At 39.2% G+C, this 14,362-nt stretch overlaps 4 protein-coding genes and 1 non-coding gene across 6 annotated transcripts; 2 read left to right on the top strand and 3 right to left on the bottom strand.

Moving 5' to 3' along the window:
* The first annotated feature begins 139 nt into the window (after positions 1-139).
* On the top strand, positions 140-1,429 carry LOC126791702 (protein PLASTID REDOX INSENSITIVE 2, chloroplastic). Its single transcript, XM_050518165.1, has 3 exons — positions 140-387; positions 482-577; positions 1,065-1,429. Exons 1-3 carry the CDS (start codon positions 154-156, stop codon positions 1,251-1,253), a joined length of 519 nt encoding a protein of 172 aa, XP_050374122.1. The 5' UTR covers positions 140-153; the 3' UTR covers positions 1,254-1,429.
* Positions 1,430-1,811: 382 nt separating this feature from the next.
* Positions 1,812-3,583, bottom strand: LOC126790888 (uncharacterized). The gene is made up of 3 exons (XM_050517256.1): positions 3,289-3,583; positions 2,998-3,165; positions 1,812-2,082 (listed from the first exon to the last, which is right to left on the bottom strand). The coding sequence occupies exons 1-3, from the start codon at positions 3,551-3,553 to the stop codon at positions 1,859-1,861; spliced, it is 657 nt and encodes a 218-aa protein (XP_050373213.1). The 5' UTR covers positions 3,554-3,583; the 3' UTR covers positions 1,812-1,858.
* A 130-nt stretch (positions 3,584-3,713) lies between these two features.
* Positions 3,714-6,286, bottom strand: LOC126790887 (uncharacterized). 2 transcript variants are annotated; one of them, XM_050517254.1, is made up of 9 exons: positions 5,970-6,200; positions 5,703-5,861; positions 5,436-5,519; positions 5,164-5,256; positions 4,941-5,084; positions 4,509-4,616; positions 4,382-4,433; positions 4,238-4,294; positions 3,714-4,148 (listed from the first exon to the last, which is right to left on the bottom strand). In XM_050517254.1, exons 1-8 carry the CDS (start codon positions 6,066-6,068, stop codon positions 4,269-4,271), a joined length of 765 nt encoding a protein of 254 aa, XP_050373211.1. In that variant the 5' UTR covers positions 6,069-6,200; the 3' UTR covers positions 3,714-4,148; positions 4,238-4,268. The 2 variants fall into 2 exon arrangements, with proteins under 2 accessions (XP_050373211.1, XP_050373212.1); XM_050517255.1 differs by having other exon boundaries at positions 3,715-4,294; positions 5,970-6,286.
* Positions 6,287-6,671: 385 nt separating this feature from the next.
* Positions 6,672-9,198, bottom strand: LOC126791370 (uncharacterized). The gene is made up of 4 exons (XM_050517816.1): positions 8,669-9,198; positions 8,373-8,583; positions 7,052-7,867; positions 6,672-6,966 (listed from the first exon to the last, which is right to left on the bottom strand). The coding sequence occupies exons 1-4, from the start codon at positions 9,189-9,191 to the stop codon at positions 6,879-6,881; spliced, it is 1,638 nt and encodes a 545-aa protein (XP_050373773.1). The 5' UTR covers positions 9,192-9,198; the 3' UTR covers positions 6,672-6,878.
* Positions 9,199-9,308: 110 nt separating this feature from the next.
* On the top strand, positions 9,309-9,382 carry TRNAV-AAC (transfer RNA valine (anticodon AAC)). The gene has a single exon. It is a non-coding gene; the product is annotated as a tRNA-Val (tRNA).
* Positions 9,383-14,362: the final 4,980 nt, after the last annotated feature.

Genomic DNA, 14,362 nt, shown 5'->3' with positions numbered 1-14,362 from the left:
TCAGTTCAGTAGTGATCTCAGCCGTTGAATAAGAAACAGACTTGTGGGTGAAATTGTAATATCAACACACCCTGGGCCTCTGGGGTTATAACTTATAACTCATTCAGCTATAAAATCCCAAAACCCCGGAGGTTTTAGATAAGAGAATGAGAGATGAGTTGGACACTTGCAACTCCCCTTGTATCAGCAACCCCTCCAAAGCTTCACCAATCCTCTCCCTTCTATGCTTCTCCTCCTTCTTGTTCTTACTCTTCATTTTCAACTGTCAAGATTCCGTCGAGCTTGTCACAGAGGTTTGGTTCCAGGTCCCTTACTTCAGAGGGACAGATATGCAGAGCAGCAGCCGAGTACAGATTTCCGGACCCAATTCCTGGTTTTGCTGATGCTGTAAGTCTCTTTTTCTAACACGCCCAGTTTTGTCTTCAAAACAAAACAAAACAAAAAATCAATCTTTATTGAGTTGCTGGTTTTTGGGTTTCAGGAGATAGAGAAGTTCAGGACCCATCTCCTGAATAAGCTTTCCAAGAAAGATGTATTTGAAGACTCTGTTGAAGAGGTTGTAGGAATCTGCACTGAGGTAGTTTAATGTCCTTGTTATTGATTGTGGGCTGTAGTTTGTATGAAGCACTGGTTCAATTTTATTTGCATTGAGGGTGAGGAAATGAGTCAGATTTATTTGCATTTTCCACTTAGATCTTCTGTTTAGGTCAATAGATCATGTACAGCAGCACATCATTAACATTGTGTACATACTTGGACTAAAGCACTTCAGTATCGAAATGTCTTGGTTCTTTCACACAAGTAAGGTTCTCATTTCTCAATGGTCATACGTGCACAAATTTGTCTCTTGTTCTTCAAATTATGTTTCTATGCCGCTTTTTGGAATAGATCATCAGAAGTGATTATGCACTGAACTACTGTCATTAGGTGCTTGTACCATCAAATTAAGTTCTTTGGTGTAGGATGATTTGCATTAGTTCATCTACCTTCGAGTTTTTTATGTCCATTTCTGGTGTTATCTGTATCTTGACATTAAGTGATTTTCTCCATCATGTTTACAACAGATTTTTGGTACTTTCTTACACACCGAGTATGGTGGCCCTGGAACACTCTTGGTAGTTCCCTTCATTGATATGGCTGATACTCTAAACGAGCAGGGATTACCTGGAGGGCCGCAAGCTGCGCGTGCTGCCATCAAGTGGGCACAAAATCATGTCGACAAGGACTGGAAGGAATGGACTGGTGATGATTAAGGACACAACTGGTTCGCTAGTGTATGTGTAGGTAATAGAGTTGATCAAGCGATTTTGATGCTTGTTAAATTGATGGAGAGGAGAATTTTTCTTATTGCTTTGTTGTAATATTATGGTGGAGGTGTGTTGTCTGTTGTAAGATTATAACAGTATCTATTGGTAGGCATTAATCAAGTCTGTTCTCTCAAGGCTAGGCCAGTCCTAAACTTCATTACTTGCTTAAGCAATTGCCTTCATCGGAAGCTCATATTTTTTCCGATGAGGAGAACAATTCGGTTAGCGACTAACAGTACTTACCAAAGAAGATTTGATATGCCAATGTTCTGAACTTCTGATATGACAATTTGCGGCTGCCCTTTGCAATATTGATGGCCGTTATACACTTCATGTGAAGAACTAATGTTTCGGTTGTCAATCACTCAAATTGGGTTTGAAATCCGTAAATTTAAGATCAGCGAGAACAATTAGAAACAAATTGTGGAGCTGCTGCACTAGAATTTGAATGACCCATATATATAAGCAATCTGTACAAAGCAAAACTATTGGATCACATTGTGCTTCCCTTCCATACATCTATAAGCAAATCATGTGTGAATGCAGCTAATTTAGAAATCTGATTGATCTTGACTAGCTAACTCTTCCCTATCAATGAAACGCTCGAGCAACTCCTTTTCTTTCAAGACCAAGCAATCTTCAGACTTGCCAAACCAGTCATACCGTCGTTTGGCCACATGATCATATACAATATCTCGCAGAGGAGTTGGGATTACCAAGAATGCACTTAAAGCAGAGTAAGGGAGAGGCAAGTACGACAATACTTTCAGCGCAGCTGCAGAATCATAAAAGCATAAATTTTAGATTCAATTTCAGACACTTAAATACACCAACATGAAGGCTACAGTGAACAGCACTGGATATCGACACAGTTTACATTTCATACATTTGTGTGCATAGAAGTCCGCATATATCTTGATAGTTTGTCTTATAGAAAGATGCTTGGAGCTTGAACAATTGAAACTTTGAAAGAGGACAGTAAAGAATGCTTCTCAATCAACACCTAATGAATCCGGCTTTAAAACAGCTAGGACAGAAATATAATCCCTAGAATCTTAAATAGATCCATCTGAAGAAAAATAGTAATATTGAGAAACGATAGTGATGCTAGAGTTTACCTTTGCATGCTCACTCATTACGATCAAGGTTTACTTTTTTTTTTTTGGTTAATGCTCAAGGTTTACTTAAGGACATTCGGTTCAAGTTTTTCCACTTTTGGTGGATGTGTTATAGTCTTATAATAACAAGGTCCCCAGTAAGAATAACAGGTGATTAATTCTAAAATAGAAAACATACACAATATCTAGTAAAACAGAAGTACGAAGAAATGATATCTAAGCCTATGCAGACCAGATCACTCTAATTCAAACTCTATAAGATTTCCACACCAAACGATTAACCCAAACATTCTTTGCTTCCCACCTGAAAGATGCTACATCAACTTCCAAAGAAACCCTAATGAGTATATTCTATTTTCAAAGACAACTACAGAATATGTCCAAAGAAACCTTGCTTGCCAAGACCAGCATTTCCAAAATCCAACCATTTTACTTCAATCACTTCACTAACTAACCTAGCAGCTGAACAAACACAAGCAATGCCAACACAAGAACCAACATTGACGCAAAGTAGCATTAACATCCAAACCTACAACAGCTACCATAATCAAACAACAGTGACAGATTCTAACCAGTTGAACCTTGATGATACAACCCAGGGCCTTCAACAAACAAGAATCTCTTAAGAACATCGTCTCGATCAAGCCCACACAACCTCAGATAAGGCTCAGCTGTCTCAGACTGAAGGCAGCAGAACTTGATCTTCCTGTGCTTGTCTGCTTTAATCACCCACTTCACACCTGCCCACATTTTCACGAGTCCAAAAAACAATCAAAAAGCAATCATCTTTATACCTTAAACCCTAAACCCACATTACCAACCAAACCAGAAACATAAAAATGCAAACTTGATCAAGACCCAACCTCCATGGCAGAGATGGCAGACCCCATCGAACACCACCACACGTGGCTGAAGCAGAGTGGGCAGCAGAACCGCCGAGGAAGAAGCAGAAGCTGGGGTGGAGTAGACGGGCCCGTCTTCATCGTCGTCGTCGCTGACGCCGGCGAGGTCTGCGGCGGTGCTCGAAACGACGACGTCGGAGGTAGAAAACAGACGCGTCACTGATGAAGAGTAAATTGAAGCTCTTGTAAATCTTGGGAGCAACCTTATTAACCTCGCCACCGTCATTTTGGGTTTCGCCGGATTTTTGCTCAGGTCATTTTCAGGGCTTTAGAATTTGGGGAAGGGTTTATATAGTAGAGACCAATAGAGAGGAAACGAACTGGAGTACTGGACCAGTTTTATCTGTGCCTTTCGTGGTTTCCAAGTATGCCTTATAATTTTGGTTTGGTAATTATATTTTCAAAGAAAAAAGTAAAGCATTCATTTTTACTGTACAATCTTAAGACCACATGAGAATCACTGAATCACATTGTATATGCTCTGGCTTTCAGTAATGTATAAACTATTTCTACTAGCTTCTTACAGGAGTTACAGCTTGTATACTGTAGTAACATCCACTTTCTAGGCAAAGTCTTCTGTATAATGTATTTTCTGCTTCGATTTCTATGGCTGGTGGCCTGTGAAATGCATGTTCTGGGATCTGGATCTTCCTCTGTATGACTGTATCGCGATTTAATTGTCACTATGGCCGCTGTACCTCCCTCTAGGTTGCAGCAGCTGAAATTGCACCCATGAGGTGCGTAATGGCAGACCAAGAAGTTGCACTGCTCGTCGTCACACTCGGCTGGAAGTGCATAGCTCCTGTGTTGATTAGTCTAATCTGCATGCCATCAGCAGAAGAATTCTACTTTAGGCCACAGGGTTGAAGAAGAAGCATCATGTCGTACCAATATTTAGTTTGAGACCAACCGAAACAAAACCAGCAGTAGAAATTTGGCATTCAGATAACTTCGTGGACTTCACCATCTGCATAGCAAACAAGTCCCATGGACATTAGTGAATTAGCTTAATGAGCACATGAAGATTCGAAAATCTGAAGAGATGCAAACACACCACTAAGACGAACTGCCAAGTTTGCTTGAGCATCTGCTTCTGAATTTTTGTCCTTTAGAGATGAACACAAACATGTTAGAATACTACAGGGAAAATGAAAAGAGAAAACAGTTTCAACTTTGCTCACCCTCAGAATATGATTGATCTCAAAGGAGACAAATTTTTCCTTCAGTTCCTTCACCTCTTCGCACAAGGAAGACATATTCTGGTTTTTGACCTTCCATAAACCTTGAACCTATTCCAGTAACATCAATAGTTATACAATGAAAAACAGATGGTATTCGTAAATACCAAACTGATGAAGCATCCAGACATTGTGACCTTGAGCTAAACGACCCAAATAGAAAAAAACTTCAAGAGCATAATTCCCCCGTGCAAAATCAATGAAGGACATTTTAAAGATGGTTCGAGGAATAGTATATTAATAACTGAAAGTGCAGCAGATGATCTGGGATTTGATAAAAACCATTTGAAACCAGCAAAATTACTACAACATCAAGAATTGAATACAAACCTAAGAAGACATAAACCAACTTTAGCTAAATACATGTTAACTAACCTGCATACAGACGAGTTTGGAATCACCTTGGACTCGAATCTTAGTAAAACCTTTCCTCAAAGCATATTTTAACCCTAAAATCAGAGCTCGGTACTCAGCAACATTATTGGTCTTGATTCCCAGACCTTCTTGAACTTTACAGATCTACAGAAAAAAGCAAGGTAAGAGAGTTTTCTTTCAACTTCTTAAACTACACAAACCTCCCAAAAAGTAAAATGCTTACCAAACCTCCATCACCAGCTCGCAGCACAGCTCCAGCACCAGCTAGTCCAGGATTTCCTTTCGATGCACCATCAAACTCGAGAGTACAGAAACCCTACGAATACAACATGGCCACATAAATCAATTTTCTGTTTCCGTTCCGGTCTATTCAATACAACACAGTTGCAAAGCATTATGACAATAACCTAAGGAACTACCAAAATACATTAACATCGATGTAATGTTAACTTGTTAAGTATTATGTCCTTAGCTTCCAAGATAGCAAGGACTCACCACATGTTCTGATCCAGGCACTTCATTGTAACTGTTTCCAGATGTATCTGTAACAGGTTCTTCACATTCTGAAGGTGCCGGCTCCTAAAATGAGAAAAAATAAAAACAAATTACAGTCTCAAACTAGTACAAACTCAATCACACGCAAGCTAGTAAAAGCTTGGTCTAAAACTCAACATGGAGCATAATTCAACTTCTCAAACAACATTACATTAAACTCGTAATTCATATCCAAATTCACACATTATAACAAGTAAGGCCTCTTACATGAAAAGGGCAAAGCATAAGCTTCCCAAAAAGGTCATGCTTCAAATCGTGAGCTCTGATAGTGTAAATGGCATTGGTAAGTCCAAACGACACCAGATGTTCTTCAGTGTCCTTAGGCAAGCAGTAGCCTTTATACACACTAACAGGAGGATCACATATCTAACACAATCACATTTCAAAACCCAAAGTAACCAAAATTAATCTCATTCACGTTAATCTCATTCAATTCAAAACAGTAAAAAAGTTAAAAACTAGAAACAAACTCACCGAAGAACCAATCTGCGCCTCACAGTCACCGAAACTCCTATACACGCCGACAATATCTCCTTTCCGAACTAAGTAGAAGGCTTCTTTCTCCACTTCCATCGCGTTCGTCCGAGCACAGCACGACGTCGTTTTGCGGATGCTGCCATTATTACTCGGAAGCTGAAGATTGACTACTCCGGTCAGCGCTAGTCCAACTTTAACTGACTTAATCTCAGCAGATAGGTTCGGCTTTGTTCTCCACGAAGAAGAACAACTGGCGGCGTAGAAACGACCCGTCGTCCGGAAAATGGGCGCTGTGTACGGAACGTGTGACGGGAAGCTCATCACACAGCGCTGGAATGGATAGTCCAGGTGAGGAACCAGAACCAGAGATGATATTGGGTTTGTCATCGGGTCGTGGGCCGGGTTAAATTTTAACCAGGGCCCAGTGGCTTACTACTGAATCACTGATCCATGCACACATTAATCATCCGAGAATGATCAGTCTGAATATGAAAGGCTTGCATCTTTACATACACCGTTCACAGTTTAGATTAGAAAAAATAATATGGATATGATATGTTTTCAATAATTAAGATTGCGTCGTATATCATAAACGGCGTGCATAAAATATTTTCTACGGTGTGACATGTTATATTGTGAGACTTTAAATACGCGCGGTGATTAGATAATGAACTGGAAAATGGACTAAAAGAGTGGAAGGGTTGGTGAAAACACATTCATTCATTCACTTGCTTAATGCGTTATACAGCTACTCTCCATGTTGATGCTAATTGTGTCAGGTTGACCAAAGATTTACATTGGCCTCGTTACTGCCTAACTATCTTCCTTTGAAGCCAACGCAGGATCCAACTCCTAGTTGAGAGTTGAGACACACAAAAAGATTACAAAGGCCTCGATCCGTACTGCCTAACTATCTTCAGTTGAAGCCAAAGCAGGGTTTAATCCATATTTTGAGAACACATCGGTAAGAACAGCCTTCTCCTTGACCTTTAACCTGGAACATGATATAACAGAAAGTCTGTTACTAAGTCATTCATGACTAATCTATAATAAATTCAGCAAAAAATGTAACAAATTACCTCTTGGAAGACCCAGGGATGACCAACTTTGGAACTTTGGGTGCCTTTTCTTTCACAGTTACCTTCTTCTTCTTAGGAGTCCCTTCTACTTTCGTTTTCACAGCTTGCTTTTTGCGAGGCGCCTTCTCTTCTTTACTCTTATCAACTAACTGCTTTGAGGTTGACGTCTCAGCTAAAGACTCCGACTCTGTTGTTAATTCAATGATATTGTTGTCTCCACCATTTAGGTCTGCCACAGAGGAAGTTTGCAGATTCTCCTTATATTCTTCCTGTTCTGGTCCAAGAATCACAACATCAGGGCCTTCATATTCCTCATCAGAGACGGTCTCATCCATTGTGTCCATAGTAACATCATCCAAGTCAGAATCCACCTCCTCATCTCCAAATGCAGCTGTCAGTTGAGCATCAAGATAGTCTCCTGACTTTTTAAGATTCTCCATGAAATCTTCCAGTTCTGGTTCAAGAATTTCAACATCAGAGCCATCATATTCATCAGAAACATTCTCTGCCAGTGTGTCCAGGGAAGAATCATCCAAGTCAGAATCCACTTCCTGGTCTCCAAATGCAGACACGATAAGTTGTGAATTAGTAGAGCTACTGGATGACGTTTTAGGAGCAGGATCTGTTGCCAATTTAGAACCACGGACAGTATGGTTAACTGTTACAGGTTTAAGAGCACGTAGTCGAGGACCAGCTGGTCGAGGAGTAGGTTTAGATTGTTCCACATCAGAATCCGCTGAAGCAACCACCTCACATTTTATCTCCTTCTGAACTTTCCCAAATGTAATACTCTGCGAAGAAAATGTTTCCACAAACCTACCAAGAGAGATCATTTCAGACAGCAACTAAGAAAGTTTTTACCTACTAATATCATAGAGATGCAATATCAGATATTAAATAGAATGATACACAGCAAAACTTAGATCCAACTCCAACACATGATACTAATAACTGTCCTGTTTATCTGCATTTTACACCACACCCAATGAGATGCTAGCTCAAATATCGAATAGAATGACACACTACAACACTTAGACCCCCATCTAACTCATATGCATGATACACATAACTGTCTTGTTATCTGCGTCTTGCACCACAACTATCCACCTTCAATTTGCGAGTAGCTGTCTTCCGTTTAAACCCTAAACCCTAACCGCTTCCTGTCTAAATCGTTTCATCAGCTACAAGCCTTTAAGAATATACCTAAATTCCATTCTTTCTTTTCTTACGAGAATTCACAATGTACCTCAAATTTTCATCAACATAAACTAAGTAAACAATGCAACCACAATGGCTCATCATAAACCCTAAACACACATACCTAGCTGCATCCTTCTCAGTCTTGAAATGCACAAAAGCAAACCCCTTGCAAACAGGGTCCTTAGTCTTCTTGTTCCCAGTCACAGCCGGGTTTATGCTCAGCAAACCCGGCACCATCTTAAACGCCGCAGTCAAATCCCGGTGCACATTCTTCTTCTTGGGCAGGTTTGTCACCCTCACCCTCACTCCAGCCGGAACAACCACCTCATCAGCTGCACAAATGCACCACATTACACATTACGCATTAGTACATTACACATAACAACCCGAAAATTCGACACGAAAACACAAACAAACCTTTCTTCTTAGGCTGAACATTGGCCTTTACGGCGTCGTTTTTGACCTTAGCTGCAGTCTCAGCCTGCGCCTGTAATTCCTCAAGCAATTTGTCCTCAATCGGAGTATCGTAAACTTTGCCTTCGCCGAATCCACGTGGCTTCTTCTCCAGCCACTTCTTCATCTCCCCGAACGGCACCAGGAGACCTTCGTCGTCGTCGTCGTCGTCACCGCCGCCGAGTCCCAATTCCAGCGCCTCATCTCCTCCGCCGTCCGCCTCGTCATCATCGGAGTCGTCGTCGATTTCGAGGAGCTTGTTGCCGCCCTTGCGCTTCTTCCGCACGGACTGGAGGCCGAACTTGCGGCTCTTCTGGGCGCGGAGGACGGGGAGGCGGTGGCGCGTGAGGTGGACGCGGGAGAGGAAGAGTGAGGAAGTGGGAAAGAAGCATAGCTGGGTTTTGAAGGAGGATGAGAGAGAAGGAGTGGCGGTGAAGAGAGAGATGGAATTGGCGGAGGAAGGTGGAAGCTTTGCGGTGCTTATCATCTTTGCCGCTCAGTCTCTCTGGGTTTCTGTGCTACTGGGCTTTCTGAGTAATAACATATATATAGTCCATATAGGTTTTGCAGTTAAATATATAAACACAGGGATTCATGGCAACATGGTTTCGTGGTGTAGTTGGTTATCACGTCAGTCTAACACACTGAAGGTCTCCGGTTCGAACCCGGGCGAAGCCATTTCATTTTTTATTTCTGCTCTTGCTTATTTTTGTTGATTGGGCTTGGGGTGAAGACCCATTTAGTTTTCTTCATGTGTCGATGGGCTTGTGTCTTCTGTCAGTTCTGTGCTAGCTAGCTCTCTTAGATCAGTGGTTCATGTTTCCGATTTTGTTGATTATATTGTTTGTTTTTTTTTTAATATATTGTGTTTGTATATTCTCATGAGGAGAGCCTACGGTTTAACGTTCCGTGTAAACTAGGAAGTAGTAACTAGTTCTCATGAGGAGAGCCTACACAGAATACCACCTTTGTGAGATACAGCTTGCTTAAGCGATTTATCTAGTTGGTATTGTCTTATTTGATACATTTTCAATGGAGCGATTGATGTAGATTCTTGAGTCGATCTTAGGGAGACCGTATTTTTACCCTTTAGCGTGATCATTGCGATTATGAAATCATTATGTTCGTAATAGAAAGTCATAAAAGTTTGAAAAAATTGGGAGTTTTTCTTTCTAAAACAACTAAAACTAAGGGCACGTTTGTTACGGAGGATTAGCTATAATTAGACTCTATGATCCAAAAAGTTAGTCCAAAACCCATGTTTAGGAAAACACGAGATTAGCTTTAATAAGATTAGCTAATCCACGCGTCGGCAATTTTGGGGATTACAGAGAGGCCCCGAATTTGGGAGGATTGTCTAACACGCATAAGCTTCTCTCTTTACGCTCTACTCGTCTTCTCTCTCAACCCTGTCACAAAGCCACTTCCCAACTTGCCCTTTCAACTCAACCCATATTGAGCTTCTACACATGTTTTCAAAGACGAAGAAGACGATGTTAGTAGCGAAGGTACTAAATTTTCCTGATAACTATAGATTATGGGTTTCAATCATAAGCTGAGAAATCAACTTGAATTTGTTGGGTTATGAGGTTTAAGGTTTTCAATTAGATCATTGTAATCTGTTTGGTTTTGAATGATACACTACAAAAAATTTGATCAAATGCCACAAAGATTTGTATAGAATTTGTGGGCTTTAGTGGGGTGGCTATTGCTTAAAATCTCACAAAACTTATACAAATGTGGCATTTTAATTATTATGATAATCAAAATCCCACATTTGTATGAGTTTTGTGGGATTTTAAGCAATCCCCACCCCATTAAAGGCCACAAATTCCCCACAAAACATTTGTGGCCTTTACTCAATTTTTTTGTAGTGATAAGGGTGGATGATCCTCATTCATTTGAGATGTTATTTCTGAAACTATGATATGTATAATTATTGGTGTTTATGTTTTTGTGTTCTAGATCTTGCAAAGTCAGTACTTTTTATTGTGTTTGGCTGCTTTGGAGTTGTCTAGATTCATGCAAATGTCTAAAGATTACATATTGGTTGAATGACTTGAATCTGTCAAATTATGTTGCCTAATTTTAATTGTTGTTAGCTTAGTTTAAATTGTAACAACGAAATGGGGTAAAAGTTGCAACTCATTCTGATGGAACTTTTAGCTAATATATATTGGCTAAGAACTTGGAGCATTTGTTGGATTTCATGTTTAATCATCATTTTGAGTATGCATTAGATTAGAAACAGAACAAGATTGATGGTGAAGAAATATACCAAAACTGCACACTTGTCCTTAATATTTACTTATGATGATGATAATTTTATAGTTGGGGATTTACGGGGTGATCTTCAATTTTTTGAAGTCTGAAATATTAGAATTCTGTTTCATATTGGACATCCTATCTCTGCAACTTTCTTTTGTTTAATATACTTTGTTTTTGTGAAATTTCATGTGACTATAATGTCGGAACTGATTCAGTTTGGCAAGGTTTTTGATAATCTGTTTTTTATGTACATCCCTTTCCTGGGGGTTGGGGGATCTTGCCATATTGCGTGTGACACCTTCTAGGACGACTAGTTCAATAATCGGCAAGAGACCTATGTTGGGCAGGAAAAAGATGGCTTGAGATACACTGTAATTGAAATACTTGTTGTGTATGTGAACTCACTTTGTTGATGAAACTAGTTATATGAATGAATGAATGAAATATTTTTAGAAATGGATTTATTGGTGTCATCAATTTTCTCGTTGTATCTGCAACCTCAATATGTTGATGAAACTAATCTTATGAAATGAATAAAAGATTTTTATAAATTTAATTGGTGGTGTCGTATATCTAAAATCTTATGAAATTGTTTTAACATTCTTCTTACTAACATATGAGATAAACCGAAAGTAAAAATGGATAACAGTTTGGGAGTAAGTAGAGACTTAGTCCGAAATCAAACAGTCCGGGGTAATAAACATAAATCAAGAATTATTGTACCATAATCCGAGTCAGCATAGTCCAAGATTGAGCAAATACTTAGTCCGAAATTAGACAGTTCAGAATAACAAACGTGCCCTAAATGTATTCAAGCCGAATAGTAGTTCTGTAGTACTACATACAAAACTTGTTTTATTGGTGATTTCTGTCAATTTTCCCGTCTTTGAAAGTGACCAAGGTATGGTAGATACTAGATACATATCTTGTTTTCTCCTACAGATATGATAACGAATCGACCTATCTGAAAATAGATCTATTGTGAGCAACATCAGCATTGACTAATGAATAGAAAAGGGCCAGACAGACATGAAGCTGATAAAATGGAACCAAATAATAGAAACTAAAACAATTTTTATAAACAAAAGCAAAAATCTGGGATTTTTTTCAATCAAAAAAAAAAGAAGCAAAAATCTGGGAATTATAGGAGCTAGCACTACTCCTTGGCAGTAGGGTGAAAGCCAAGAGATTCTGGGCCTCTAGGGCATGGTTCCAATTCCAAACATGAGTGGCATTGGGTGAGTGATTGCTTTCCATCACTCTAATAATCGTTTGATTGACATTTTCAGTTCCACGTCGATCTGATAACTACTTGGAGTACATGAACTTAAATGATTGACATATATAGTTAAGTACCCAAATCGGTAGTGGCCACCATAAACTAGTTTTGATAGGCCAAGTTATTCTCCTCCTAGTCCAACATTTAAGCGCAGTTAAGCATCCGTTAAGTACAGCACATTTAATTGTTTTTATTGGATTCCAAGAAACACGAGAAGAGTTGTAACTAGGGACAAGCCGGTTTGTCAATTGCAGGACAAAAAAATGCAAATCTTGTTTCATTAGCCTCGTCAATGTTTAATTATATGTTTTGTCGATTCAAGTAATTCAAGTTTTAGTGACAATTTACTTCATTTGAAGAGTTTTATACACTAATCAAAACCAAATCATTGACTTTCACTGCTCGAGTTGGTCGATAGAAAGCGAACAAATGATCTTTGTAATTTTTGGAGTCATTATCGAATGATTTGAATCATTTACCGATTGATACATTCCTTAAAATCATGATGAACAGTTGCACTTCTATAGTATATGAACAAAACATTATTCTCCCCACTGCATGATCGACCTAATATTCAAAACCAAGATTCAAATGGCGTTGGAGAACAAATGTCCCTTGTGCCCGTAGATTTCTTTTAACCTTAACTTAACGCCCACCGAAATCCAAATTCAAAAAAGGGTTTAAGACATGGGAAAGTCCTTAGATGGGAACTGATACCAGAATTGCAAAGACTCCGTACAAGAAGATGCGGTATTAAATTCACCGCAAAGATTAGATTCAACTCATTTAAGGGATTGGAAAGAAAATGGAGCCCTGGATACGCGAAAGGGGAAATGGTGTACGCATTTAGACATATTTGCAAACACACTGGTGATGAATGTGATGGGGAGCAGATGAGAGCAGAGACAGCTAGGCCATCTGTGAGGCCGTGTATATATGACTTTGACCAACATGGGAAATGGGCAAGAGAAAATTAAACAAACTCCCATCTCAAAATCACATCTCTATAGATTTGATCTATCTTTGGCAATGGTGCTAGATGAATCTGCGCTCTTAAAAAACACACAGACAAGCTCATGCCAAGTCATAATAAAACCAGAACCCCTCAATAGTCTTCTTACAGATTGAATCAAGGAAAAATCCAGTGATATTATATATTGAAAATGAATGTATAAAAAAAGACTTCAATTATTTTGGTTGGATAAGAAACTAGCTGCTTGTGTTGAACTGATAATTTCATTCTTAGGAGCAACTAGCTGGTTGCGTCTGAGTGCTGTTGGCCCATGGGATATAGGAGTTTCATGTGAAGCTACTACTATACTTGATAGTCGCGACATGTGTATCCATGCGCTCAATTGTGAGAATATATCTACAGATACGTTTATATACAGGTGTATATAAACAATTAAGAGCGGAACATATCAATAGATACAGTGATCGATATACCAGTATTCAAATAATCAAATTTGAGAATATATCGACAGGTATTTCTATATATCAAAGGAGTGCATGCAGCGCGCATTTATTGGGGAGATCGATCGGATATACGTACAGTTCTTGGAAAATTTACATCCGATATCAGTATATATTTCAAACCATAAATATATAGCTAGATTGGAATACAAATAATTGATATTTACCTGCATATGAAGGCAAGCATGCATGCTGGTGCAGACTTGCAGAGCACTGAAGAGTGAAGACACTACACAAGTTGACCACCTAACATTCCACGCACTAGTCCACAGACATATATCAGATGTTTGATGTTAAATTGTTAAGACATCAAACAAATTTTCTTTTGTCTTAACATTGCTATAATTACAATATATAGCTACTCTTTTACTAGTTAAGCCTTTTTACTTTCTTAATTTGAGTCTTCAAGGTCCTTCAATTCGATTATCTGCTTGTTATATACAGATGAAAGATAGATAGAATATATATATATATATAGGCCGGATCGAAGAGCGGACGTCGGCGCTTTCACCATAATCCAACCACCCCCGGCCCTCATCTTCTTGGTGATGTCATTGGGGATGGTCATGGGCTTCGTTTGGCAAGAAAAAAGTTGTTGGGGTGGTTGGATTCCGGCAAAAGCGCTAATGTACGCACTT

The sequence above is a fragment of the Argentina anserina genome, chromosome 4 (assembly GCF_933775445.1).
Source record: "Argentina anserina chromosome 4, drPotAnse1.1, whole genome shotgun sequence".
In the NCBI taxonomy this organism is placed as follows: domain Eukaryota; kingdom Viridiplantae; phylum Streptophyta; class Magnoliopsida; order Rosales; family Rosaceae; genus Argentina; species Argentina anserina.
This window is presented reverse-complemented; position numbering and strand designations above follow the sequence as displayed.

Excerpts from the sequence above, each read along its gene's own strand:
- LOC126791370 (XM_050517816.1), bottom strand. The coding sequence starts at position 9,191 with ATGATAAGCACCGCAAAGCTTCCACCTTCCTCCGCCAATTCCATCTCT. Across the intron at positions 8,584-8,668 it reads TGTTCAGCCTAAGAAGAAAG|CTGATGAGGTGGTTGTTCCG; the intron begins GTTTGTTTGTGT and ends GCATTTGTGCAG. Across the intron at positions 6,967-7,051 it reads ATCCCTGGGTCTTCCAAGAG|GTTAAAGGTCAAGGAGAAGG; the intron begins GTAATTTGTTAC and ends ATCATGTTCCAG.
- LOC126790888 (XM_050517256.1), bottom strand. The coding sequence starts at position 3,553 with ATGACGGTGGCGAGGTTAATAAGGTTGCTCCCAAGATTTACAAGAGCT. Across the intron at positions 3,166-3,288 it reads CTGCCATCTCTGCCATGGAG|GTGTGAAGTGGGTGATTAAA; the intron begins GTTGGGTCTTGA and ends AAATGTGGGCAG. Across the intron at positions 2,083-2,997 it reads GTATCATCAAGGTTCAACTG|CTGCGCTGAAAGTATTGTCG; the intron begins GTTAGAATCTGT and ends ATGATTCTGCAG.
- LOC126790887 (XM_050517255.1), bottom strand. The coding sequence starts at position 6,068 with ATGGAAGTGGAGAAAGAAGCCTTCTACTTAGTTCGGAAAGGAGATATT. Across the intron at positions 5,862-5,969 it reads AGGCGCAGATTGGTTCTTCG|ATATGTGATCCTCCTGTTAG; the intron begins GTGAGTTTGTTT and ends TGATTGTGTTAG. Across the intron at positions 5,085-5,163 it reads GAGCTGGTGATGGAGGTTTG|ATCTGTAAAGTTCAAGAAGG; the intron begins GTAAGCATTTTA and ends TTTTTTCTGTAG.
- LOC126791702 (XM_050518165.1), top strand. The coding sequence starts at position 154 with ATGAGTTGGACACTTGCAACTCCCCTTGTATCAGCAACCCCTCCAAAG. Across the intron at positions 388-481 it reads TTCCTGGTTTTGCTGATGCT|GAGATAGAGAAGTTCAGGAC; the intron begins GTAAGTCTCTTT and ends TTTGGGTTTCAG. Across the intron at positions 578-1,064 it reads TTGTAGGAATCTGCACTGAG|ATTTTTGGTACTTTCTTACA; the intron begins GTAGTTTAATGT and ends TGTTTACAACAG.